Here is a 27,655-nt window from a genome sequence, read left to right as displayed (position 1 = left end):
CAAATAATGTACTGTTATGAATTCTAAAATAAGATCTTCTAGCACAAACATTTTGATGAAAAAACTTGACCACATCAGGACATTTTTGTTTGGTTTTCAAAACAGGATTTTTACTGAACAAATACTTGGGAGGCACCATGAGGTTCATAAATGAAATGGAAATACGTCTAAAAATCTGCCTAAATTGGTACTTTGTGACCTAAAAGACAGGTCATCCAAGTGATGATAATCAAAACGGGTTTTAGATGTATTGTGACCGGGTATGGCTGAACTGGCCGGAGCTAATGACCTTGCCCGGGTCACATAGACTTCGGCTGAGTGGTTTGTCGAGGCTTGGTTGGTAGAGTAGGGAATGCAGTGAAAAAACAGTGTCAGGTTTTAAGTTGCCAAAATGTACTTTATTGCCAAAGTTCTGTTCAATAAAATGAACAAGCTTCTCAGTAACTCAAACAGTAGTGCAAAAACATCATTCTCAGTTCAAACTTCATTTCCATCCTGCTGCTGGAAGTCCTGAGAGTTGACTGTTTGCTGCTTTCCAGCCTTGAGCTGGAGAAAACTCCTTTCCATACCAGACCAAGTTGCTTTGGATGATGGTATGTGTTTTAGCTGCCTAGAAGCCATTCCCTTTTCTCCCACGCTGCCCTGATTATGCTTCATTACACCTGAGCTACTCTGCCTCATGTCAGTAACATTCTGGCCTTTCCTTAGCTGATTGCAACTTCTCTCACATAGGCTGGTTGCATTAGCTGTTCCAGCACTAGTCCTTACACTTCCCATATTGGAGCATGCTGGGACTTGTAGTTCTCTGCCTTTCCCTATTATCAACTGCTTTTGGAAAGTTGAACAGGTCTTAGGTGCTCTAACAACCTTAGAGCTAGTGTTTAAAGGAAGATTTTGGCTCTCCAGGGCTCTAGGCATACTTTTAAGGGCAGATGTTTCACCCATCAGTGTCCTGTTCTTATCTTTATTCTCTCTTTGAGCACTGTGATGTTTCCTTTAAAGTCACAGGGGAGTCACTGTGACAGTATCTAAAAGCAGCTTAGGCCTTTTCACTGCCCACTGTGCGCCCAGAGTGAAAAGGGGTGTTTTTTGAGGAGTGGTTAGGGTGGGAGTTGGGCGGGATGTGGGCCAACCTAGACTTAGTCGTCCTGCAGCAATAATCAAAAGTTTAACGAGACTGCCTAAACAGAATTTATACGTTGTGACTTAAGATGATTAAAACAGGTCTAAATGCCCATAAGGTATCCAAAGTGACCAGATAACCACTTTAGGGACAAAGTAAAAAAAGCCCACAAACTCTCCCAGTGATCACTGACCCCCCTCCCCCATCAGCATACAAATCGGAATAAAAATGTACATACCTGCCTACAGAACATCAGCACCTGGAATAGAAAAGCCTAGAAGAGCTGCACAGAGGTGGCTTAAGTAGTCTGGGGGGTGGGCTAGTGAACCATAGAGAGGAGGAACCTGGCCCATAAGCCACTCTAATCACTGCATTCATGGCAAAAAATGTGCACCCACCAAAACCCTACTGTACTGCCATAAAGGTGCCACCTGCAGCCATAAGGACTATTGGGGTGGTATACAGGTGAATATAGTAGGAGTTGTGGTGAGATGTTTATGTGGCACCCTTTTTGTGAAGTTCACAACAGTGCCCTGTAAGGTGCCCCTGTAAGGTGCCCTGTAAGGTGCCATGTATGGGTGGCCAGTCCTTCACTTTGCTGACCCCTCCCATGTCCAAAAGGTCTTTTTCTAGGCGTTTTGGACTTGGACAATTTTTTGGATGAGAATGAGGTATAAAGATAGACGACTTAGCAGACTGGACGATCAAACGGCTGGACGTAGATGTAGAAGTAGACGATTCTCAAAAAAAAAAAAAAAAATTTGGATGTATTTTTCGAGAATGGACTTTAGACGCTGCCAACTTTGGATGACTAGCGCCTTGGGCCCAAAATGGACTTAAGATGTTTTTGTTTTTATTATTCCACTCCACATGTACAGTATAAAAATTTAGTCAGGAAAGTTTTTGGCTTATACCTAACAATATACCGTATTTGCCGACGTATAAGACGACTTTTCAGTACCTTAAAATCCTCCCCAAAGTCGGGGGTCGTCTTATACGCCGGGTACTGTTTACATGCAGTGGCGTACCAAGGGGGGGGCGGAGGGGGCGGTGCGCCCCGGGTGCCAGCCCTAAGGGGGTGTTCCCGGCCTTGCCGTTCAGTCCCCCGCCACCCCTGAAGGACCGCTCGCCCCACTGACCTTCCTGCACCACCTGTGAAGCAGCCCGCAGCAGGATCGCGAAGTCAGCGTCAGCGATCCCTGCGCTGCTTCCTGCGCCGCGATCCCGCCCCTTCTCTGACGTCAGAGGAGGGGCGGGACCGTGGCGCAGGAAGCAGCGCAGGGATCGCTGACGCTGACTTCGCGATCCTGCTGCGGGCTGCTTCCCAGGTGGTGCAGGAAGGTCAGTGGGGCGAGCGGTCCTTCGGGGTGGGTCGGGGCATCAGGCCTTCAGGGTGGGGCGGGCGGGCAGGCAGGCAGGCTTTCAAGGGGGAGGGGGTGACAGGCAGGCAGGCAGGCCTTCAAGGGGGGACAGGCCTTCAAGGGGGGAAAGGCAGGCAGGCAGGCAGGCCTTCAAGGGGGAGACAGGCCTATAAGGGGGGGACAGGCCTACAAGGGGGGGGACAGGCCTTCGGGGGGGTGCAGGCCTTCGGGGGGTGCAGACCTTCAAGGGGGGGACAGGCAGGCAGAAGGTTGTGCAGAAGGTGTGCGGAAGAAGGGGTAGTCTTATACGGCGAGTATATAACAAACTCTATATTTTAACTGTAAAAGTTGGGGGGTCGTCTTATACGCCCAGTCGTCTTATACGCCGGCAAATACGGTACTTATGGACTGACTCACTACATCTTTTCTCACATTCTCTGTTTACAAGAGAAACAAGCTTCGTGAGTCAGGCTCTTAGGACAAAAAAGCATGCTTTTCATGCTGTCCTTTATTAAAGTACTGAAAAAAAGGATTATAAAATTTGCAAGCTGTGGCAAATGAGGAAATGGAATCTTGTTCTCGTTATCAGCATGTATTTTCTTTCATACTTCTAATTGATTTTAGTGCTTAAATTACAGTTCACACAGATTTCGGTAATTAATTTTTTTTTCTTGATGATTTAATTTTGAAAGGTGCACACTGAGCATTGAAAAAGGTAGATTTCACTGGGTGAGTTGCTTGTGTGAACTGTGTATAACTTCATAGGGCCAGATTCACTAATCTGCCCGATCGGGCTGTTAAGCGATCCTTGCGCATGCGCTATGCCTCCAGGCCCGGCTTATATTTTTTTTTCTTTTTTTAACGTTAGAAGCACGTGGTTTTAACCCGCTTAAAAGCCCGCAGGTAAAACCACAGGCTTGTACTGCGGAGAAGGGTGGGAGTCGGGGCAGGCAGGTGATCGAGGCAGACAGTTTTCGGGGCAGGCTGTTGTTTGGGGCAGGCAGGCAGGCGTTCGTGGCATCTGGAGAGTCAGAGCTGCATGAGGTTTTCAGGGCCGTGACTTATTTTTATTTTTTGCTTTGTTCACCTCATTTGCATGCACAGATTTGAAGCGGATCACAGGAGAGGTAAGTGAATCAGGCCAGAGGGAAATTTGATAGTAAAGGGGTCGCAAACTGATCGGTACATGATCGGTTTGAATCTAGCCCATAGTTAGGAGCAAGAACATAAGAATAGCCTTACTGGGTCAGCCCAATGGTCCATCAAGCCCAGTAGCCCGTTCTCATAGTGGCCAATCCAGGTCACTAGTACCTGGCCAAAACCCAAAGAGTACATACTACCTAGTTATAACCAATGTGAGTGGCAAATGAGGAAGCATCAGTGGCAAGGGATGGAAGTATGATGGTGAGTAGAGAGAGGAGGGAATGAGATACGATTTGTCCCATCTCGTACTTTAATAATCACCTTCTTTTCTCATGCTCTGAGTTTGTGAGTTCAAACCCCGCACTGCTCCTTGTGACTCTGGGCAAGTCACTTAATTCTCCACTGCCCCAGGTAACATAAGCATAAGAACATAAGCAATGCCTCTGCTGGGTCAGACCTGAGGTCCATCATGCCCAGCAGTCCGCTCTCACGGCGGCCCAACAGTTCCAGGACCTGTGCAGTAATCCTCTATCTATACCCCTCTATCCCCTTTTCCAGTAGGTAATTGTCCAATCCTTTCTTAAACCCCATTACCGTACTCTGCCCTATTACGTCCTCTGGAAGTGCATTCCAGGTGTCCACCACACGTTGGGTAAAGAAGAACTTCCTAGCATTCGTTATGAATCTGTCCCCTTTCAACTTTTCCGAGTGCCCTCTTGTTCTTTTATTTTTTGAAAGTTTGAAGAATCTGTCTCCCTCCACTTTCTCTATGCCCTTCATGATCTTGTAAGTTTCTATCATATCCCCTCTAAGTCTCCTCTTCTCCAGAGAAAAGAGACCCAATTTCTCCAATCTCTTAGCATATGAAAGGTTTTCCATACCTTTTATCAGACGTGTCGCTCTCCTCTGAACCCTTTCGAGTAACGCTATATCCTTCTTAAGGTACGGCAACCAAAATTGGACGCAGTACTCCAGATGCGGACGCACCATCGCCCGATACAACGGCAGGATAACTTCTTTCGTTCTGGTCGCAATACCCTTCTTGATTATACCAAGCATTCTATTCGCTCTCTTAGCGGCCTCTGCACACTATGCCATCGGCTTCATTGTCATGTCCACCATTACCACCAAGTCCCTTTCCTGTGTACTCTCATTCAATAATATCCCTCCCATCGTATAGTTGTACCTTAGGTTTCTGCTTCCCATATGTAATACTTTACATTTCTCAACGTTGAACTTCATCTGCCACCTCGTCGCCCATTCCCCTAGCTTGTTCAAGTCCCTTTGCAATTCTTCGCAGTTCTCTATAGTCCGAGCACCACTAAATAGTTTGGTGTCGTCTGCAAATTTTATTATCTCACACTTTGTCCCTGTTTCTAGATCATTTATGAATATATTAAATAGCAGCGGCCCGAGCACCGAGCCCTGCGGGACACCACTCGTGACCCTCCTCCAGTCCGAGTAGTGGCCTTTCATTCCTACCCTCTGCTTCCTACCTTCCAACCAGTTTCTGATCCATCTATGTACATCTCCTTCCACCCCATGGTTCTTCAGTTTCCGGAGTAGATGTTCATGGGGGCACCTTGTCAAAGGCTTTTTGGAAATCTAGATATATGATGTCTATGGGGTCTCCTCTGTCCATTTGTTTGTTAACTCCCTCGAAGAAGTGCAATAAGTTCATTAGATATATTGTGAGTCCACTGGGCCAGATAAGGAAAATGATTGAAGTATGTAAACTGCTTTGAGTGTGGTTGTAAAACTACAAAAAAGGCAGTAAACAAGCCCCAATCCCTTTTCCTTTTCCCACCCACCTTGCTGGTAATTCTACTCAAATAGTAGTCCTACGTTTTCTCTTCAGCTGCTGTGGGATTTGAACCTGGATCCCTAGGTTTACAGTCCACTGTACTAATCACTAGGCTACTCCTCAGATTTGCATGCTACTCTGTTCAGAATTCCCAAAATGTCTGCTTCAGTAGGATGCCACGATCCCATATGAAGGAATTCTGTTATGTATTTAAAAGCAGGTTTTGCCATAATAAAGCGATTAACTGCCTTTTCATGAAGAGATTCACCCAAAGCAGTTTTCAATATATTGAATAGTGATCCGGTACTCAAGTATTTTCCCTACCTGTCCAGGCAGGCTCACAAACTTGCTGTGGTACCTGGGCAATGGAGGGTTAAGTGACTTGTTCAGAGTCACAGGGAGCAGGATCAAACTCACAACCTCCGGGTACTGAGGCAGCAGCTCTAACCATTAGGCCACTCATCACCGTATAGCTTTTATAGTTTTGATTTTACATTTATGCTGTTATTATAGTATTTTTTCTTATTAGTAAGGACATTTTTAAAGAACTTGTGTCCTCGTTTCCTTGTCTAAATGTTTCATTTGTTATCTGCACAGAAGAACCCAAATAGTGTAGATGTGGAATACAAGAACTGAGATAAAAGAAACTTACTTCTTCTGCTGCAAACTTTAACACTGCTGTAAAAGGTGTATTTTCTGGAACACTTAATCTAAAAGAGAGAAGAATTTAATGAACAAAAAAGCAGAACTAAGGAGAGAATTCTGTACAGGGCAACCTAAGTTAAGCACCAGGATAATGTATGCTAAGCACAAATTCTATAAAAGCAGCCTTTATAGAATATTTCATTTTCACACCAAACTTTAGGAGCAAGCATTTAGGCCCCGATTCTATAAATGACACCTGGAGGTTAGGTGCCTAGATCGGCACGTCTAGCTAATCTAGGTGCCTAACTTAATTTTCTTAATTGGTGCTGATAACTGAAAGCTCCACCATTAAAAAAAAATTTTTTTAACATTAAAAAAAAAAAAAAAAATTAGCTATGTTGAGCAGTAGGTACGATTAGGGGAGGATTTTGGGTGTGGTTTGACTTAGGCACACTCATTTAGGCCAAGAAAACTCTGACCGAAATGGGAGTGTGCATAAGGTTTCAACATCTATCAGCACCTAGGCGCCACAAGACATGATTCTATGACATGGTGCTTAGCAGATAATTAATTAGTTTCAAGTTTATTGAAATTTTGATTTACACGCAATATCAAATATTTTCAATGCATATAACAAAAATAAAATTGGGGAAATAAATGAATCATTTCAACAATAGACATAAAAACATATTCATAAATTAAAAAATACATAAGGAATACAGGGACAAAAGAAAAACATTTAAGGAAGAACAACATCAGGAAAGGTATTTAAAAAAAACCCCAAAACAATCATTAATATTTATTAGCATTTTTAGTAGTGAAACTGCACTGGGCAAGAACATAGGAAGATCTATCTTGCTCAGGCTCAGCACTGGACCAGCAGGGCTTAAATGTAGGCCTGGGGAGAGGCCTGTGTATAAGCTTGTCAGAGGGGTCAGAGCGGGAGGGGTCGGATTCAATGTCGCTGAGGAGGAGCAGCAGTAGTAGACCAAAAATCTAGGTTTATATTTGAGTGTATAGTTTATTTGATTAGAAATAAAAATTAGCACAGAAATAAAATAAAAAAAAATATGCATTGAAAAACAAATACAGATTTTCAATATAATCTTATTACACCAGCCTAAATAGTGGGTTCTTCAATACTTGAGGAACCCAATTTTAGTAATCTATTCTGTGAGTCTTTAACTTACGTAATTTTCAATTCATCCAATTGTATACACTATTATAAATTTTTGTTAACCGCATAGAACTTAATGGTCCTGTGGTATAAGCTGATTGTTATGTTATGTTAAAATAGCAAAAAAATGCACACAGAAGAAAAAGCTATCTTCCACACTTTTCCCAAATTTTTTCCCTATCTTCTTTTTTATGATTTCTTGTACATTTTAAATGCTAATTTTTTGCCTGTATTTTTTCAGCCACTAGTTTTGAAACAATACTGTCTCTGTTACATTCTCACCTTTCATTTTCAACTGTGAGAAGTTTTATGTTAAGAGATAGGTGAACCACTTGAAGCAAAACTCATATGATTCAAGGGTAAATAAATGGCACTACAAAATGGGGACTGAAAATAACTTAATTGGTGCCTAACTTAATGGGTGACAAATGGCATGGTAACTGACATTGTTTAAAACCAATTACAAAGTAATTTAAAAAAAATCAAGTCCTCTCTATAGAGGCACCTACATCAAAAATAGGCGTGGTTTGCACCAGAAGTGGACGCAGGCGCCTCTGTAGACATGAGTCTCTTCATAGGTAGGCACCATAAATGTAGGCCTGTAAAACCCTGGCCTAAATTTCCAGCACCTACTTTTGATGTGGCCATGATTCTGCAAATGGTGCAATAGTGTGATCGACACATGAACGGTGCCGCTATTGTAAGCGCTGTTTGCAGAATCCGGCCCAAAAGGCTCATGTGATAATCATATGCTAACTGATTAGTGTAGAAATGACCACTCTCTACCCCTGGACGTGTATTTAAGGTGTGGTATGCGCATACAGAGTGCAAAATTATCATGGGACACATCAGCCCACATTAGTGCTTACCACCGCTTAGTAAGAGGACCCCTTAAACTGCTCAGTTATATGGATAAAAGCTGAAGATTGCTACTGTCCATATAGCTGGACAAAACATTCTTGCTCTACTGTAACAGATTGTGCTGGGCTGGTCAGAGAATATTCACCACCATTATTCATACAATGCCGCTGAACAATTTGTGTAGCAGCTATATGTTTAAATAAATAAACACAGTTAAATCTTTTGAATTTATGTATTAATGACTGGGTATTCAATACAATAAATAGCTTTATTAGAAAACAGTCAAAAGAGGCAGCAGAAGAGTTTCTCCTGAATTTCACCTACAGTATCACCTGATCTTTTCCGATTAGGACAGAGGCAGGTTTCAATGTCCGTTAAAAAAAATAGTTCATAGTAACATAACATAGTAGATGACGGCAGATAAAGACCCGAATGGTCCATCCAGTCTGCCCAACCTGATTCAATTTAAATGTTTTCTTCTTAGCTATTTCTGGGCAAGAATCCAAAGCTCTACCCGGTACTGTGCTTGGGTTCCAACTGCCGAAATCTCCGTCAAAACCTACTCCAGCCTATCTACACCCTCCCAGCCATTGAAGCCCTCTCCAGCCCATCCTTCCCCAAACGGCCATATACAGACACAGACCGTGCAAGTCTGCCCAGTTCTGACCTTAGTTCAATATTTAATATTATTTTCTGATTCTAGATCCTCTGTGTCTATCCCATGCTTCTTTGAACTCCGTCACCGTTTTCCTCTCCACCACCTCTCTCGGGAGCGCATTCCAGGCATCCACCACCTTCTCCGTAAAGTAGAATTTCCTAACATTGTGACTTTCTTTTAAGGAAGCGCAGTGTTTTTGTCATTTATCAGTTAGTTCAATCAATATCCAGAACAAATTTATTTCTGACTAATCTGAAACACAGCTGCTAAAACTGATGACTTCTCAGCACTATCCCCAATTTCCTAACTTGAATAAGTACAGATAATCCAAATGATAATAATTCTTAGTTAATATATTCTTGTTGACCTTTGCAGTCTAATTTAAAAGCACAAGCAAGAGTAAATGGATGATGCAGAGACATTTACAAAGATCTTCTTGACTACTAGGTAGTACACCTGGGGGAGACTGTACCTAGCTTATGGTCCTTTGGATGGAAAGAGCAGCCAGTACAATTTCTTTCACAGGAAGAAAACCAATCTACATACAGATTAAATTATGAAGTTGTACCAGAGCACAGCATTAGAACTAATGGCATACACTGAGGCATGACATTGTTCAGCAACAGAAACTCACTGCAGGAGTTGGCCTTTGTACAATGGATTTCGAATAATAAAAAGCAAAAAAAAAAAAAATTCTCACTATTTCAAAATAGCTTAGAATTGGCCTTGTTGAAATACTGACCAATTAGCGAAACCCATCTCATGCCAGGAAAACCATTATTTCCTTCCCAGCCATGGTCCAAGCCCCTGCAGAGTACATCAGAATACCATATGCTTTCATGATCGTCCCCTTTGCAGAATTACAGCCAGGTGCACAGAACACAACAGTATGTTCCCCAAATCACCATAGAACATATTTTTGCGCCATATATTCTTAAGGGGGGCCCAACAAGACATTTTAAGCAATACAAATTTTTGGTTTTGTACTGTGTAAGGTGGAAAATGAGTACCTGCAAACAATAACATTTATAAAATAGAATAAAGTATATACACCATGAGTGTACCTAGTGGCGTAGCAAGGGTGAGAGGCGCCCGGGACGGTGGCATCCCTCCCAAGCCCTCTTCCCCCCCCTACCTCCACATGCTCCTTCCCTGCCCCTCCTGCCATGTGCGCGCCACTACATCTAACGTTCTGGAGCAAGCAACAACCCCTAACCTGTCACGCTAGCATTGGCTCTTCCTCTGACATTACTTCCTAAGCGCGGAACCAGGAAGTGACATCAGAAGAAGAGCCAATGCTGGTGTGACAGCAGGTTGGTGGTTACTGCTCACACCAAGAACATTACAGAGGTACAGGGGAAGGAAGTGGTGCACATGCATGGCAGTGTGTGTGGGGGGGGGGGGAGTGAGGAAGAAGCCGGGGAGGCGGGCAGAAAGGAGGACAGGTGTCTGCGCCTGTTAATGAATTCCCCCCTTAATATTCATAGAAGTAGTAATAAATAGGAGGAGTACGGTGTACGGTTCTTTCATGCCAGAAGTAGTAACACTAAAAAAGGACTACTAGTACTTATTTCTATAGCACTGCTAAACATATACAGTGCTGTATATTAAACACGTAAGAGACAATCCCTGCTTGACAGAGCTTATAATCTAATCAAAAACAGACAATCAGGACAAATAGGGATTAGGGAATTCCGTACGGTACTTTACAAGTGAATAGAAGTTCGGAGTTTAAAGCAGGGTGGGCTTTTAGACTAGATTTGAATACAGCAAGAAATCAAATTTGACGTATTGATTCCGATAGAAGGGATGGAGTCTGGAGCTGGTAGTAGAGGAGAAGTGTACAGATAGGAGACCCACAAGTATATGGGAAGCAATGTAAAGATTATAGGATTGGAGAAATGTGCTCGAAACAAAAAGACCTTTCTAATTAACCATGCAGCTGTGCTCTGAAATAACACACATGCAGCTCATGCAAAGCAACCTAGGAATATATTTCTAAATTAGAAGAATTGTACAAGAAATAGTGTGTGTGTGGGGGGGAAGCTCAAAACCAAGAAAGAGAAAGTCACTTAGCTTGCTACTGGAAACAATTAATTCTAAGTACAGTAGCTGTTACAAAGTACCAATGAAAAGGGAGTTGAAACTTTTGTTATTGTATACATATATACTGTATTTGAGTTTTTTAACTAGTGAAGAGACAGACATATCAGTTCACTATTGTTATCGACTATATGGTTCATAGACAAAACCGCGGAAGACAAAGGTGCGTGCCGACAACTGAGCGCAAGACGGAGGCGCGCACCGAAAAAAATGACAGATTTTAGGGGCTCCGACGGGGGGTTTTGTTGGGGAGCCCCCCCCCACTTTACTTAATACAGATCGCGGCGGCATTGTGGGTGGTTTGGGGGGTTGTAACCCCCCTCATTATACTGTAAACTTAATTTTTTCCCTGTTTTTAGGGAAAAAGTGAAGTTTTCAGTAAAATGTGGGGGGTTACAACCCCCCAAGCCTCCCACAATGCCCCCACAATGCAGCACGATCTGTATAAAGTAAAGTGGGGGTTCCCCCCCACACACCCCCATCGGAGCCCCTAAAAACAGTTATTTTCTTCGGTGCGCACCTCCGCGCTGCGCTCAGTTCTCAGCGCACGCCTTTGTCTTCCGCGGTTTTGACCTGACACCGACTATATTTATAGTGTGCAGTTATCACCAGAAGCTATGGATTTCTGAGAAGACCATCTAACCTCTGACACAGGCAACACACAAAACAGGGTTTGTGTTGAGCCCCTTAATAAAATTAATTTCCTGTGATTTTGGTCTCCGTCTCTTTTATATATGTGAGCCTTGTACAAGTTTAACTTTATATAGAGATTGTGCCAGCTTTCTGTTCATTCTTAAAGGTACCTTGTATAAAAGGTGTACAAGATAAAACTAGTTTTCTGAACACGTTTAAAGAATATCAAGCAGCTACCATCCAACATCCTTCTTGTTAAAATGGAACGTGGAATAAAATGTTAGCATCATTCCCCATGCAACTTTCCTAGGACTACAGATACACAACAAAAATCCCTGGCAAAACTAACTGAATTCCTACAACCTACAACTCTTTACAGACTACAAGAATTGCTATGAGCACCAGAATGTGACTCAGTATGACTACCTTTTTATATCAGAATTGGTGTGTGGGGGAGGGGGGAGGAGGATTCCTGCACAGTTACCACAATAAACCTTTTGCATATTACTTAATTTGTACAGTTCCCCTTCAAAACATGTCATCCCACTATCAGAGGCAAAATGGACTACTCCATCTATGAATATCTATGTAAAGAAATTGACAAATGCTAAAAAAAACCCCACCATACACCAAAAAACAACTCCTTCATAATTCCAGTGTCTACCCTCCACACACAGCCAAGCTATACTATACAAATTCTAGCTGATCAGATCCAAAGTACAGGAATGAAAACCTTACAGCTCCAATAGATTTCTTCAAACAATAAGCTAACATTACAAAATCATCTCTAAGACTGCATCCTCAATCAAAACAGCTAAGGAAAACATACAAAGAAAAAGAGAACTATGGAGTGTGTAACATACAAAACTAGAAAACCTAAATTATAAAAGATTGACAGTAGCTTTCCGACAGCCACCAACCAATATTCTATGGATTAAATATCAAACAGAAAAAAAATAGAAGAAAATGGCATAAAATCTCAAACATACACACAAGTGAAAAATGCAACTATGAATATTAATACTGTAAACAAATTTAAAAGAACTTTGGTCTGATACAGTGTAGCCCAGTGGTCTCAAACTCAAACCCTTTGCAGGGCTACATTTTGGATTTGTAGGTACTTGGAGGGCCTCGGAAAAAATAGTTAAAGTCTTATTAAAGAAATGACAATTTTGCATGAGGTAAAACTCTTCATAGTTTTAATAATAATATTTTAATTTATAGCTAAAGAGACTATGATCAAGAAACTGTTTTATTTTACTTTTGTGATTATAATAAACATACCGAGGGCCTCAAAATAGTACCTGGCGTGGCCCCCGGGCTGAGAGTTTGAGACCACTGGTGTAGCAGAACCAAAATTAATCGTGAAGACAGACATCAGCCTCTGTACTTAATTAAAAATGTTTATACATATAAGGGCTCTTTTTATCAAGCAACAGTAGAGCCTTTTACTGTGGGCCAGTGAGGTAAATGTTCCGACGCTCATAGGAACTGAATGAGCATCGGAGCATTTACCTTACCGGCTCTACAAGGCTCTACCGCTGCTTGATAAAAAAGCCCTAAGTTTTCAAAATGCATATCTAAGTATTGACACTTAAATATCTATGTCCTGGAATATACTTTTACATGCCATCACTTAGATGTCCAAGTTGCCTCCATTGATGCTTCAGATGTTAACAAATATAAAATGAATGCTCTTGTTGCATGCATGCATTTCTTCATGTTATTTAAAAAAAGCTTTAAGTTAGCACATTTTTTTCTAAAATAGTACTGAAATTTGTCAGGCTCCAATCCGAACATCCCAATTCATATCTACATTCTGTCTAAAATGCCTGCATATAAATTATGGGAAACATGGGGATTTGGATAATGCACATAACTAAAAGAAACCCCCCAAAAACAGTAATGTTACCTACTGATTTTTTTTTTAAATAAATGTACATATGTATAGTTTCAGTTTATTCACATTATATAAATTCTTCACTACTCAACATAACTACAGAGAATTTGTGTAAATTCCTTGCTCACTGAGAAACTTACACTTTGTAGGGAAGCCGAGGGTCGGAAGTCAGCGTGATCTTAAATGTAGCTTTTGACCTACAGGATAAAATGAGATATCTTAGAGAAATACATATAAAACTGTTCATTTACAAAATTATTTATTTAGTATTTATTTATTTGATAGATTGGCATTCAAAACAAGCCACCATGGTAGTGAACTCCCAACAAAAACAAAGAAGGGAAAAGTTAGGTTCTTACATAAGAAGAACATAAGAAGTTGCCTCCACTAAGGCAGACCAGAGGTCCATCTCGCCCGCTCCCGCAGCGGCCCATCAGGCCCATTGCCTGTGCAGTGGTCCTTGACTATTCCTATAACTTACCTCTACTCCTATCTGTACCCCTCAATCCCTTTGTCCTTTAGGAACCTATCCAAACCTTCTTTGAAGCCCTGTAACGTGCTCCTGCCTATCACAGCCTCTGGAAGCGCGTTACCTCGGAAATCTTTCTAGTAGACAGACACTCTATTCCTGAACTTGTAGGTAGTCAATCCCTGCTCGCGAGAATTCTTGTAGAGCGCCTCATTTGCATTCTTTTGCTCAACTTTCCATCCCTCTGGGCTGTCAATTCCTCAGTTTGTACCAAAACAGATGGTCAGGCCTGGAGAGGAAATAGAATAGGGAGAGGTATAGGGACGCTCCCCGAGAAACATGTCTAATCTGCTCATATCATTAAACATATAACAAATAACACAAAACTTAACCATTTGCAGTACATAACAAGGTAAAAACAAACAAGTCACCAACCCGAGTGCAACCTGCACTAAGAGTGTGGGATATTCTATAGATACCCCCTAAATTCTTCAATGCAGCAGTTTGTTTGTTTATTTCTCACCTGCCCTTATCCAGGGTGAGTTACATATTAACATACAAATTAAAACATTTACATTTGTTGTACAAAACACTTCAAGGACACACTATAACAAATTGCATACTTACATATCAAATCAAATTACATATAACGGACACACTATAACAAATTGCATACTTACATATCAAATCAAATTACATATAACGGACACGTCACATCAGCGACGAATATAATTTAAGGCCACAACTGGCCAAACCCACACATACATCAAAATATAAAATTCCATAATTCCAGTTGTGTCCTCTACCCTTGTCAATTCTGGCTAAAGGAAAGAAACAAGATGTCCAGATTTCTCAGTACCTTTGAGGCAGTTTGTAGGCAAATAAATATCTGATAGGGCGGGCTTTAGGAATAGAGTGTATCTACTAGAAAGAAGATTACTGAGGTAAGAACTTAATCTTTCCTTCTAGTGCAACAGACACTCTAATCCTGAATTTGTGGAATGTATCAAAGCAGTCCCCCAAGCTTAGGATAGGACAAATGAGCCTGCTGATAGAACTGAAGATATGAATGCGGAGACTTGTTTGGCCGCCATGTCCATCCTGTAAAACTTCATGAACATATGGAGAGAGGACTAAGTGGCTGCTCCAGTGGCGTACCTAGGGGGGGGCCGGGGGGGGGGCGGGCCGCCCCGGGTACCAGCCCTAAGGGGGTGTTCCCGGCCTTGCCGTTCAGTCCCCCGCCACCCCCGAAGGACCGCTCGCCCCACTGACCTTCCTGCACCACCTGTGAAGCAGCCCGCAGCAGGATCGCGAAGTCAGCGTCAGCATCCCTGCGCTGCTTCCTGCGCCACGATCCCGCCCCTCCTCTGACGTCAGAGGAGGGGCGGGACCGTGGCGCAGGAAGCCGCGCAGGGATCGCTGACGCTGACTTCGCGATCCTGCTGCGGCTGTTCATAGGTGGTGCGGGGAGGCCAGGGGGGCGAGCGGTCCTTCGGGGTGGGTCGGGGCATCAGGCCTTCAGGGTGGGGCGGGCGGGCAGGCAAGCAGGCTTTCAAGGGGGAGGGGGTGACAGGCAGGCAGGCAGGCCTTCAAGGGGGGACAGGCCTTCGGGGGGGGGTGCAGACCTTCAAGGGGTGCAGGCCTTCAAGGGGGGCAGGCAGGCCTTCAGGGGGGTGCAGGCCTTCGGGGGGGGGTGTAGGCCTTTGGGGGGGTGCAGACCTTCAAGGGGGTGCAGGCCTTCAAGGGGGGAAAGGCAGGCAGGCCTTCAAGGGGGGGACAGGCCTACAAGGGGGGGGGGACAGGCCTACAAGGGGGGGGGACAGGCCTACAAGGGGGGGTGCAGGCCTTCAAGGGGGGTGCAGGCCTTCAAGGGGGAGACAGGCCTTCAAGGGGGGGAAAGGCAGGCAGGCAGGCCTTAAAGGGGGGACAGGCCTACAAGGGGGTGGGACAGGCCTTCAAGGGGGGGACAGGCCTTCGGGGGGGGTGCAGACCTTCAAGGGAGTGCAGGCCTTCGGGGGGGGGGTGCAGTCCTTCAAGGGGGTGCAGGCCTTCAAGGGGGGGAAAGGCAGGCAGGCAGGCCTTCAAGGGGGGGACAGGCCTACAAGGGGGGGAGAAGCTACAAGGGGGTGGTACAAGCCTTCAAGTGGGGGACAGGCCTTCGGGGGGGTGCAGACCTTCAAGGGAGTGCAGGCCTTCGAGGGGGGTGGTGCAGGCCTTCAAGGGGGTGCAGGCCTTCAAGGGGGGACAGGCCTTCAAGGGGGGAAAGGCAGGCAGGCAGGCCTTCAAGGAGGGACAGGCCTACAAGGGGGGGGACAGGCCTTCAAGTGGGGGACAGGCCTTCGGGGGGGTGCAGGCCTTCGGGGGGTGCAGACCTTCAAGGGGGGGACAGGCAGGCAGGCCTTCAAGGGGGGGACAGGCCTACAAGGGGAAGGGACAGGCCTTCAAGGGGGGTGCAGGCCTTCAAGGTGGGACAGGCAGACCTTTAAGGGGGGACAGGCCTTTGGGGGGGGGACCATGATTTAGAAGTACACGGAGGGAAGGGGGTGTTCAAAGAGACATGCATATGCCAAACTTTGGGGGGGGGAAGAAATAATGGGTCTGAAAATAGAGGAGGGGGAGAGAGATGATGGACCATGGGATTTAGGGAGGGAAGGAACAGAAAGGGAGAGAAATTGGACACAAGGGATGGTGTGGAGGAGGGATAGAGATACTGGATAGGAGGGTAATTAGGAAAAGAAACGGAGAGATGGTGGACTCTGGGATGGTGGGGAAGGAGGGAGAGATGCCGGATGAAAGGGTATTTAAGAAAAGGTGGATCTGTGGAGGGAGATGAAAAAAAGGAAAGATACCAGACTTCCTGGGAAGGGAAGGGAAATGGAAAGGGAGGACAGAGTTGGCAGATGGATGGTTAGCATGCAGAAAGAAGGAGACCCTGGCAAGCAAGTTATCAGAAGAAAACCAGAGCCTTGGACCAACAAGATTTGAAATATAACCAGACAACAAAAGGTAGAAAAATTAATTTTATTTTCTGTTTTGTGATTATAACATGTCAGATTTGAAATGTGTATCCTGCCAGAGCTGGTGTTGGACTGCAAACGTGAGCTAGGATTTAACAGAAAGAGGAAAAGTCCTTTTTGTTTCTTTATTTTATTTACACCACAGCACCAGTGTGGTTAGGAGAAGCCAAAGGGGGTGAAAAAGCTATAAAACCCACCAGGAGTTTTGAAAAAAATCACCCAACTGGGCAGGAAAATCGAATTGAAAAACCAATTCAATAGGGCTGAATCGAATCAAAATTTTTTTTTCCTGTATCTGGCAGCATTAGTTTGCGCTACTGTCTTAGACTTTAGGACCTGGGATTGGGGAGAGATGGCATCCTCAGTACTTTATAATGCAAGTGAAACGAGGATTTGGTCAGACTTTTGAAGGGTCTGCAGAAAAAAATATTGTATAGGCCGGGGACATGAGACAGCAGGAAATGGGAACTTTTCTTCCTTCTATTTTTGTGAATGGAAAGGCTGAGGATGTCAGAGAGGTCAGTTAAAATATGTGCTTTATAAGAAAATATAATAATGTGTTTTATAAAGTTTATAGCATAGCTGGCCTACCCAGTGAGGTGTTCCTAGTGGTGATGGTGGCAGCGTGTCAATGTGTTGAGAGGAAGAGGTGGTCTGGGAAATTCTGCTGAGCAAACTCCGGGCCCATTTCCACCCCCCAGTTAGTCCACTCCACTCAACTGATTCACACACTGAGTGGGTCTTTGGGTGTTGTTTTGGGATCTCTTCCAGTGGTTTATCTCCTTCTGGTCCAAGGAAGGAAACTTTGTTATCCTTAGCATTGACCTACAGAATATGTTTGTAACAGCGCTGCTTGTGTGGCATTAGGCTATGTAGTGATCGAAAGAAAAAAACAGACCTTTGCACATTTTTGCACTATATGGTGGGTGTATGAGGAGATTCACATTTCCTGCACAGCTAAGTCCATGTGAAGTTACCTTGTGCTGTATTTGACATCTAGCAAGGTCTCTGTTTGAAAGGAAAGATCTAAACTTAAAAATGAAGTGGCCAGAAGTTATGGTAAAAGCAGATAGTGTAGCTGGTTTTAAGAAAGATTTGGACAAATTCCTGGAGGAAAAGTCCATAATCTGTTATTAAGACATGGGGGAAGTGTCTGCTTGCCCTGGATCGGTAGCATGGAATGTTGCTACTCTTTGGGTTTTGACCAGGTATTAGTGTCCTGGATTGGCTACCATGAGAATGGGCTACTGGGCATGATGGACCATTGGTCTGACCCAGTTAGGCTATTCTTATGTTATGTTCTCATCTGTAGGGGCCTTTGTTTTCACTTCTTATTTTAATGTATTTTTTTCTGGGAACTTATCAGTGTTTTTTATAATGGGAACAAAAATGGAAGAGAATTAATGTGTGTGGAATGGGGGGTAACTAATTTCTTCAGCTAAATAATTCAATCCACTTCAAACAGACATAGGAGAACTTGTGCACCATTCACACACCCTCCAACCAAAAACGTCAAAAGAAAAAAACTGTTCGACAACCTCCTAGCCATTCGAGCTGCAACACTCGACCCCCAACTCTACAACCAATTGATATCAACCACAGACTGCAAAACCTTCAAAAAGAAATAAAAACCCTTCTATTCAAAAAACACATAAAACCGAACTAACACAATCAGAACTGTCCCAAGCATCACCTGCAACTACTCCATATGTACTTCTAATGTCATGACAATTTAGACATAATTTATGTTATGTTATGTTTGGAATAATGGTTACATATATGAGGTTCAATAAAAGAAAATTTTCACTACCTGTTTCTATTCTGACCATTTATTCCATTTCATGGTTATTGCAAAAAAAAAAAAAAAAAAAAATTTTTTTTTACATGGGGGGGGGGGGGGGGTGTCAAAAAATGATGGGCCCCGGGTGCCACATACCCTAGGTACGCCACTGGGCTGCTCTAAAGATTTTTTACCAGGGACACCGTCGAAGATTCTGACCATGAGGATCTAGGGTCTTACAGCTGAGAAAATCTGCTTGGACATTGTTAATTCCTGCCATGTGTGTCGCCAGGAGCATCAAGAGATGGGCCCCCACCCATCAAAACAGCATCTAGGCTTCCAGACATAGAGCAGCACTCTTGGTGCACTCCTAGCAACTGAAAGCTATCGCCACTGCATTGTCCAAGAAAACTCGTACCGCTTTGCTCTGAAGCACTCCTGAATGCCTGAAGTGTCTGTCAGGTGGATGGCTTGAAGTTCCAAGCAGTTGATCAACCCCTTCCTATGGGAAGGAGACCAGTGTCCTTGAACGGGACTCCTGTCGTAATGTGCTCCCCAGCTGTATAGGCTGGCGTTTGTCTTCAGTATCACCTATACAGAGATGCAATGGGGAACTCCTCTGGTGAGAGACTAGGGCTCCAACCACCAGGCTAGACTGCGACAAGCTTCCGTTGTCCAAGGCAGATGCTGCTGGAGCACATCCTTCTGTTGGTACCATTGGGAGAGGAGCATATCCTGGAGCAGACACAAGTGCGCCTTTGCTCAGGGGACTACATCCATGGTTACAACTATTGATCCCAGCACCTGCAAATAATGTCATGGTGTTGGAGCAGTCTCGCTCTGAAACTCCCATATTTGATACAGAAGCTTCTCTCTGTGGGCTTCCGAAATGAACAGAGTTTCCCTTGTGTTGAACCAGACTCCCAGATACTCCAAAGTCTGCGTCGGCTCCAGGTGGCTTTTCCAAAATTTGACCACCCAGCCCAGCTTCTGGAGCAGTTGAATCATTCTTTGAATTGCTATTCTGCCTTTGGATTCAGACTAGACTCTTATTAGCCAATCCAGATACGGATGTACTTGTTATGTCCACTCTGTGCAGGTGTGCTGAAAGAACCACCATTACTTTGGTGAAGGTCCATAGCGCCATGGCCAGCCTGAAAGGAAAGGCCGCAAACTGAAGTGTTGTTTCAGCACATGGAAATGCAAAAACTTCCTGTGCTGTGGAAAAATGGGAATGTGCAGATAGGCTTCCATCAAATCCAGTGAGACAAAACTCCCCTGGCGCCACGGACACAATCACTGACCTCGCCATCTCCATTTGAAAAAGGAATGTCCAAGGCCGAATTCACTGCTTTTAGGTTTAGAATCAGCCTCTAGTCTTCTGAACCTCTCTTGGGCATTATGAAGTATATCAAGTATCTGCCTCTGGTAAAGGCTCTATGGCTTCCAGATCCAGCAGCTTTTGCATTGTTGCTCGGATTTTGGCCACTTTTTCCAGTCTCCCAGCCAGAGAGCCTAGATCAGATGTGAGCAACTGCCGTCCTCGAGGGCTGGAATCCAGTTGGGTTTTCTGGATTTCCCCAATGAATATGCATTGAAAGCAGTGCATGCAAATAGATCTCATGCATATTCATTGGGGAAATCCTGAAAACCCGACAGATTTCGGCCCTCAAGGACTGGAGTTGCCCACCCCTGGTCTAGAAAAAGGTATGGGAGGGGAAGAAAGATCTTGTGCTTGTACCCTCCTGTATAAATGTCCAGCATCCAACAATCTGTGGTGATCTCCACCAACATTCCCCAATAGGCTGATAACCTCCCTCCGATGCATGGAGATTCAGCTGACCGCTTGGCTTCATAACTGCTTCTTGGGAGTCGTGGCAGAGCAGGATCCTGAAGACTGGGGACACTGCGCCCTATCCCCCCAGCCTTGAAAAGATCTCTATTCCGAAAGCCCTCCTGAGAACTGGCAATATTGTTTGGAGGCCCGAAAAATACCATGACCTGACCCCCTCTAGGGGCTCAAAGTCTACTGTCCGGTAAAGACTCTGGCTTACAATCCTGCACACTGACCATAAGATCATCCAGATTTTTCCCAAAGAGTAAATGTCCCTTAAACAGTAATTTACTCCAGATCACCTTGGGGAAGGAATCCCCCCCCCCCCAACTGTCTGATCTACAGCATCCCGCAGGTAGAAAAGGAATAAGCAGACATTTTGCTTATTACTCTGCAAAGGTCATACAGAGTATCAGCTACATAATCCACTCCAGACATTAAAAACTGGAGATCCCTCCCAACAATTGTCTCCAGATAGTGGCACAACGTGGAATAGAAAGCCTGGATGACAAAAGATGCCGCAACAGCTGCTTTTAAACCTGAGGCTGTAGCTTTGAAGAGCTTCTTAAGAATAAAATCCAGCCTGTGGTCCTGAGCATCCTTTAACATCATGCTGCCTTCACTGGGAAGGGAAGCATGCTTTGCAATGTGCACTACCAGCAAATCCACTTTTGGAGAACAAAGAGCTGGTTAAATTCAGCATCTATCAGATAGAGCTTTGCCATGGTTTTGGTTACCCAAAGGGGCCCCTCTGGGACCTCCCAATGGTCTTTGAGCATTTTGGTAATACCTTGATGAGAGGGAAAACAGTTGGTATGTGCCTTTGTGCCACTCATAAATGAGCACTGGGTAGCAGAGGACTGCGGAGTCTATTTTTAACTCCTAGAGGAATTCCATGATCACCTCTATAAGAACTGAAGGCTTAAACAGCCTGTGCACAGTCGGGTCTTCCCTGAGATTCAGCCCCATAGAGATGAAGCAGCATCTCCTGCTACACAGGACCCTGGCTGCGAGTAAAGACACAGAGCCCCATCTGAGGTTTTACAGAAGCACCATGGCTGCTCCCCGGCTCAAACCTAAACTTTTTTCCTGGCCCTTGGATCAACTGGGAACTAACACCCCGCAAGGGACAGAGGAGGTTAAGGCAGTGTCTCCTGCCCCCTTCCCCCAAGTGCAGAACATGGATGATCTTCAGACAGACAGCAAACCTGGCATGGATCCAAGGTATCCTGGCCTGAGTCCATCACACCTGTTTTTAAGCAAATCAAGGTGCTTTGAGGAAGAGAGAGGCTTTTTTCAAATCAGGAAATCCAAGGTGGCTGCTGTGGCAGCGTTTTAGCACCAAAAACAGCCCAGGGGAGCTACACTGAGGACCAAAAACTAGTGATTTGGAGATTTTAGAGGTTAGGAAACCTAACCCTACCCCAGACCCCCCTCCAAATCCCCCCCACCCCCTGATTTTAAACACCCCCTCCCCAATTTTGTTTTCCAGGCTGTTAGCATGTTATTCACTGTGCCATGCTGTGTGCTGCAAGTGTGGAAGCTGCAAACAGTTTACAGGGACAACCTCTGCCTCAACAAGCCTGGAATCCGGACTGCTTGTGTCTTCAGACTGCCTCTTGGGCTCAATGAACTGGCCAGAGACCTCAACTCCCAACGGATCTCACACATGCAAATGGAGGGAGGAAAGCAGTCGACCCCAATCCTGTAAAAACCGCCAAGGAGTCACTCAGCCTACGCTCAAGTCCACTATGGACAAACCTGGGCCGACCCTTGCTCCCAAAGAACAGGCCCTGAGCCCCTGAACTGGTAGTACAGGCTGAGCAAGTGGGTGAACTGCAAATCAGTCTCCCTCTTGGAAGCAGACCCTTGACCTCAGAATCTGCACTCTCCTGCAGCCACAGCTAATGAGACAATAGAATTCTTGCAAGAAGAGATCGACTACCCACAAGTTCAAGAATAGAGTGTCGCACTTGATGTCTCTCTCCTGCAAAAAAAACAAACAAACCCAAAACCCAAGCAGGAAAACAGCAGTCAGACTATGAAGGCTACACTAGTCAAACAAGATAGTAAAAAGAAGTACAATATAATGAAAGAATAAAATCATAATAAATAAATCACAGCTAGACAGTGCCATTATAAACACAAAATACTACTTCATTAACAAAACATCTTCAAATATTGTCCACTATGATTTGGCCAAATACCTATATCAGGGGCCGCAAAAGGTTTTGGTTTTTTTTAAAAATTGCTCTAGCATTGAGATATGGCTTAAGTGATCTTATCTTTCTCCATGTACAAAAGAGATTTTCCAACTGCTATAGATACTACGAGGGTGAATAAAAAATTAAAGGCAATTGTTAAATTACGTGAACTGCAATATATGTACTCATACGCTGCTTGTTGGATAGTTAATCCATGCACAGTGCAGCGCTCAGCCTTTAGTCGTGTGACAGCCACGAGTTCAGAAACATGGATGCTCCACTGCAAGATTGCACTGTCAAAGAACAACATGCAATAGTGTGTTTATCTGGGACAAAGGGAGTGAAATCTGTGGAAATTTACCATCAGATATTGAATCAGTATGGATATAGCACCATGAATCAAGAAAAGATTTATGAGTGGATAAAAAGGTTTAAAGAGGGAAGAACAGGTGCAACCGACGAAGGTCATTCTGGTTGACCATCAACATTGCACACACAAGAGCACATTGACAGGGTGGATGCCTTGATTAGAGAAGACCGACAGGTAACGGTGTCTCATTTGGCTATCAGCTATGGATCTGCATTTGCCATAATGCACGATGACTTGGGATACAGGATTGTCTGCACACAATGGGTTCCCAAACATCTTGCTGATCTGAACACTGCACAAACAACAGCGTGTAGAAGTCGTGATTCAGATCTTGAGACAGTATGAAGAAGATCCAAGTATTCTGGAGAGAATTGTCACAGGCACAAGATATGGGTGCATCGCTGCGACCCGGAAAACAAAAGACAAAGCATGGTGAATTAAAGAAAGCGGCGCTCACCTGGCTTCAGGAGCAACAAAAAAAACTTCCCTGCAGGAATGCAGAAGCTAGTTGAACAATACAACAAATGCGTCATCTTGCATGTGGACTATGTGGAAAAGCGATACGTTCAATTGATCACAGTTACTTTTGTTAAAGCTGCTAAATGTATTTTGCCTCTATTTTTTGATTTACCTTCGTATATGGATTTAAAATGCAGCTCAAAAGGCCTTACCGTAGGATGTGCTCAGATACCCTGTGGTAATGTCCTGATCTGCAAGTGCAAAAATTGTTTTGTCTTTTTTTAATCGTAGAGGGGACATGTCTGCACTAATTAGCGTATAATTAGCACATGAGCCTTTACTGCCTAAAATATAGATATTGATAAATGCTCATAAGCTAATGGCAATATTAGTGTACAACTGTAATAGGAGAAACAGAAAATCGGCCTTTTTACTGCTGTAGTAAAAATGGCCTTATCCCCTTTTACAAAACCGTAACACGCTAAAATCCACGCTATGGTTTTGTAAAAAAAAAAAAAAAAAAGGGGGGGGGGGGGTTAGTGTGCCGGAAAAACTCACACTAAGGCCAGTTTAACAAAATGAATCCTAAGCTATTTTCTGTACAAAAAATAAATCCCTAAAACACACTTTACACAAAAAATTAAATATAAAACTTTAACTTATGCAAAATCCCTAACTTGGCACCTAACTCATAGATGCAACAGCCATTGACAATTCCTAAGCCACTGTTAAACAGACTATTAGTAGCCAAGGTACATACGGTAATTTCTCTTATATTAAATCTTCATATTTTAACTCAAAATTAGGGTCTTATCCTTTACCCAAGACACATGCATATACATAAACGAGGATGAAAGCAGTTAAGTTTCTTAAAATTAAACAGCGTTCCTGAATATTTTGACTTCTTATGCCGCTGGAATAAACACTTATCATTTTGTTTCAAACATAAAAAAAAGTTGGACCCACAATAACTCAGTCATTCAACCAGCCCCGCCTGGTGCTTGCTAACCTGCTTCAAGCAGGTGACAGCAAACAGCAACTCAAGAACAGCCAAAAGCTGGCGCGAGCCTACTACCCAAAGAGAGAAGAGGAACTAGTTCCCAGCCCACCGGATGGACCGACTGCCTGGCTGTATCATACTTACATGCTGTGGGACAGAAGCAAAACCCCCCACAAAAGAGAAATCCCACAGTGACCAAAGTGAAATCGGGCAATGCAGCAAAACCGAAAAACCCAGGCCGGCAAGCCTCAGTAACACGTCAACACAAGGGCTTGCCCGAAACGAACGTCACCGCGTCTGCCCGTCACTGTTCCCCCATTGCACGTCGGTCTCGTGGACAGAGCGCGTTTAGGCTGGCAGTTCTACGCATGAGCCTGGGGCGGAGCTACAATGTCAGATATGAATGGGGTAGGTGATGTTATGCGCATCGCGTTATTTTAGGGCGGGGAGGACAACCTTTCTATAGAAAGGATTGTAACATTTTGTTGGAACCTGAAAAGCACAGAGGTGATCGCAGATTAAGCAACAGCATTCCCCAAAATCTATTCGTGATTACTTTGTGTATTGATGAGTGGAGGTGGCATTAAGCTGCTTTTAGGATCCCTTACAACGTCAAAGTATGGATTCCCTTATAGCAAATGCAACACAGCTCATTCAGTTCCAATGGGCTGCGTCACGTTTGTAGCAACGATACTTGCTACGTAGTGAGGGAATGAGGTGCCCAGAGCAGTGGCATCTGGCATCACTGCACTGTTGGTCCCCTCTTCCATGTCGCGTGTTCCTCGCCATGTACCTATTCAAAATCCTTGATAGCAGTGAGCAGCATCGCCTAGCTTCAGCTCAAGCCAGCCTCAACTCTCCCTCTGATGTCACTTCCTGGTTCCACGACCAGGAGAAGGAGAGCTGAGGCCTACAGGAGCCGGACCACGAGGGGGCCTACCTGCACATGGGAGGAGTTGGGAGGTAGGGGGCATACTTTGATGTGGAAGTAGGGAGAGAGACAAGACATTGGGGCAGAAGGGGTCATGGAACTGAGGACTAGAAGGAGTCCTCAGGCAAAGCCTTTAGAGAGAGAGGCTGGCTGGGAAGGGCCTGAAAGAAGGAGTATCCAGAGGGCCCAGCCCAATGTTGATGTAGAAGGACTGAGGTTGAGATTGATGCTAAAGAATGACATGGGATGGGAACGGTGATGGATTTGGATGTCATTCTCTACCACACGTGCAATGTGTATTATTCTATAAGTTACATATGTCGTTAGGTGAAACACTCATGATACACCCATGTTAATGCCCTGCCAGACAGTTGCACACTAAGACGGGCATTTTCGAAAGGATGTTAATGTCAGAGTCATCAAGTTCATAATACCCAAAATGGAAGTCCTACTTGCATGTATTTTCCAACAGGAAATATGTCACAATTGATTGTTTGAAAATATGTAAGATAGATGTCTGTGTACTGAAGACATCCAGCATAAACAGCCATTTTCAAACTGGAAAGTCCAACATGTGAACAGCAAAAAAGGAGGGACAAGGACATCTATCTGGTGGCATTCCTAAAAGAATCGCCACACAGACTTCCTGCAGAGGTTAGTTGTTAGTGTAGAACTTTAAAACAAGGGACCGGGGGTCAAATCCACTTTGACTTTTACTTCATAATTGTGAGCCCTCCAGGAACATAAAAATACCTACTATACATGAATGTAACTAATTCAGTAGCCTTTGGGCTTGCAGGTGGCTTATAGGTACAGAGGGTTTTTTTCTGTTTCTGAAAGGCCTATAATAAAAATAAATAAATAAAAGTGTTAAAGTGGGATTTGAATCTGAGGACATGGTTTAAAGTAGGCTTACCAGATTTCTTTTAAAAAAGAGGACACTTGGCTCTGCCCTATTTCACCCCTGGCCCTGCCCTGTTTCACCCCTGGCCCTGTCCCATTTTACCCTGGCCCCGCCCCACTGTGGCCCCAGTCCTAACCCCACCCCCACACAAACCTTGTGTTTCGTTCCCTGAGCTCTGAGCTTTGTCTAGAGGGCGTCTGCCCATGCATGGGCGTCGATGCGATGACATCACACTCATGCATGCATGTGATGTCATCACGTTGACATCTGCACCCTTCAGATGCGGCCCCCCTAGCTTGGGGCCTTCCAAAACCCAGACAAACTGCCAACAAACATCTTCCTACTTGGGGCCAGGACACCAATAATGCTTCACGACATTCCTTCCTACCAGAACACCTGGCCTTGGTCATACGTGCAGAACACAGATAAACCCTATGCAAATACAGGATCACAAACTAAAAGTCCTAATATACACATCGAAACCCTAAGATGCCAGGCTCTATATTCAGTACAACACCAGAGAAATAGAAAGAAATACATTTCTTTCTGAACAATGCAAAATATAGACAACAGATGTAAATTCTGAAAACTGACACATTTCAATCCCTAAATAAAATTACTTTTCCTTCCTTTGTTGTCTGGTGGTTTTATTTTTCTACTTATTTTTTCCCAGTCTCTGGTTTTACTTCCATTTGTTTGTGCTCTTAATTGTTTCCATGGCCTTCTTATCCAATTGCTGTTTTTCTATCCTTCATTTTCTGCCCTGTATCTATCTTTGACATTAACTTTTAACTTTCTTCAATTTTTCTGCTTCCTCCTCAAATCTATCTAATTTTCCTTCCCATTTATCCATGTGTACCATCTTCTCCCTCTTCTTCTTCCCTATTCCCATATGTCTATAAACAGCATTTCTTCCATGCTCTGTAGAAGCAGCCCAGCTCTCGGAAAGCAAAGTCCTCTGAGAATTTAAGTCCACAGAGCACATTACTTATACAGTAAAGCCTTGGATTGCAAGTGACTTGGTTTGCAAGTGTTTTGTAAGACAAGCAAAACATTTGATTAAATTTTAACTTGATATACAAGCAATGTTTTGCATACAAGTACATACAGTATACCCACATCATAACTGAGCCGATAGTTCTCTCTCTTGACGCTGCAAGTGACTGTTCTAAACAAGCAAAGTCTTGAAATACGAGTACATACAGTATACATGCGTCACATCATCACAACTGAGCCGATGGTTTTTCTCTCTCTCATGCTGCAGGAGTGTAGTGACTGT

General features: G+C 44.1%; 1 protein-coding gene across 1 annotated transcript in view; it reads right to left on the bottom strand.

Moving 5' to 3' along the window:
* UFM1 (ubiquitin fold modifier 1) overlaps positions 1 to 24,900 on the bottom strand; it is a 38,972-nt gene extending 14,072 nt beyond the window's left edge. Inside the window, exons 1-3 of the mRNA XM_033947767.1 lie at positions 24,686 to 24,900; positions 13,549 to 13,605; positions 6,084 to 6,141 (exon numbers count right to left, since the gene is read on the bottom strand). Coding sequence (XP_033803658.1) covers positions 6,084 to 6,141; positions 13,549 to 13,605; positions 24,686 to 24,687 — 117 coding nt within the window. The 5' untranslated portion in view covers positions 24,688 to 24,900. The remainder of the gene's footprint in view (positions 1 to 6,083; positions 6,142 to 13,548; positions 13,606 to 24,685) is intronic.
* Between the last annotated feature and the right edge of the window lie 2,755 nt (positions 24,901 to 27,655).

The sequence above is a fragment of the Geotrypetes seraphini genome, chromosome 6 (genome assembly GCF_902459505.1).
Source record: "Geotrypetes seraphini chromosome 6, aGeoSer1.1, whole genome shotgun sequence".
NCBI lineage: Eukaryota > Metazoa > Chordata > Amphibia > Gymnophiona > Dermophiidae > Geotrypetes > Geotrypetes seraphini.
Note: the sequence above shows the minus strand (reverse complement) of the source record. Positions and strands in the feature narration are given on the sequence as shown.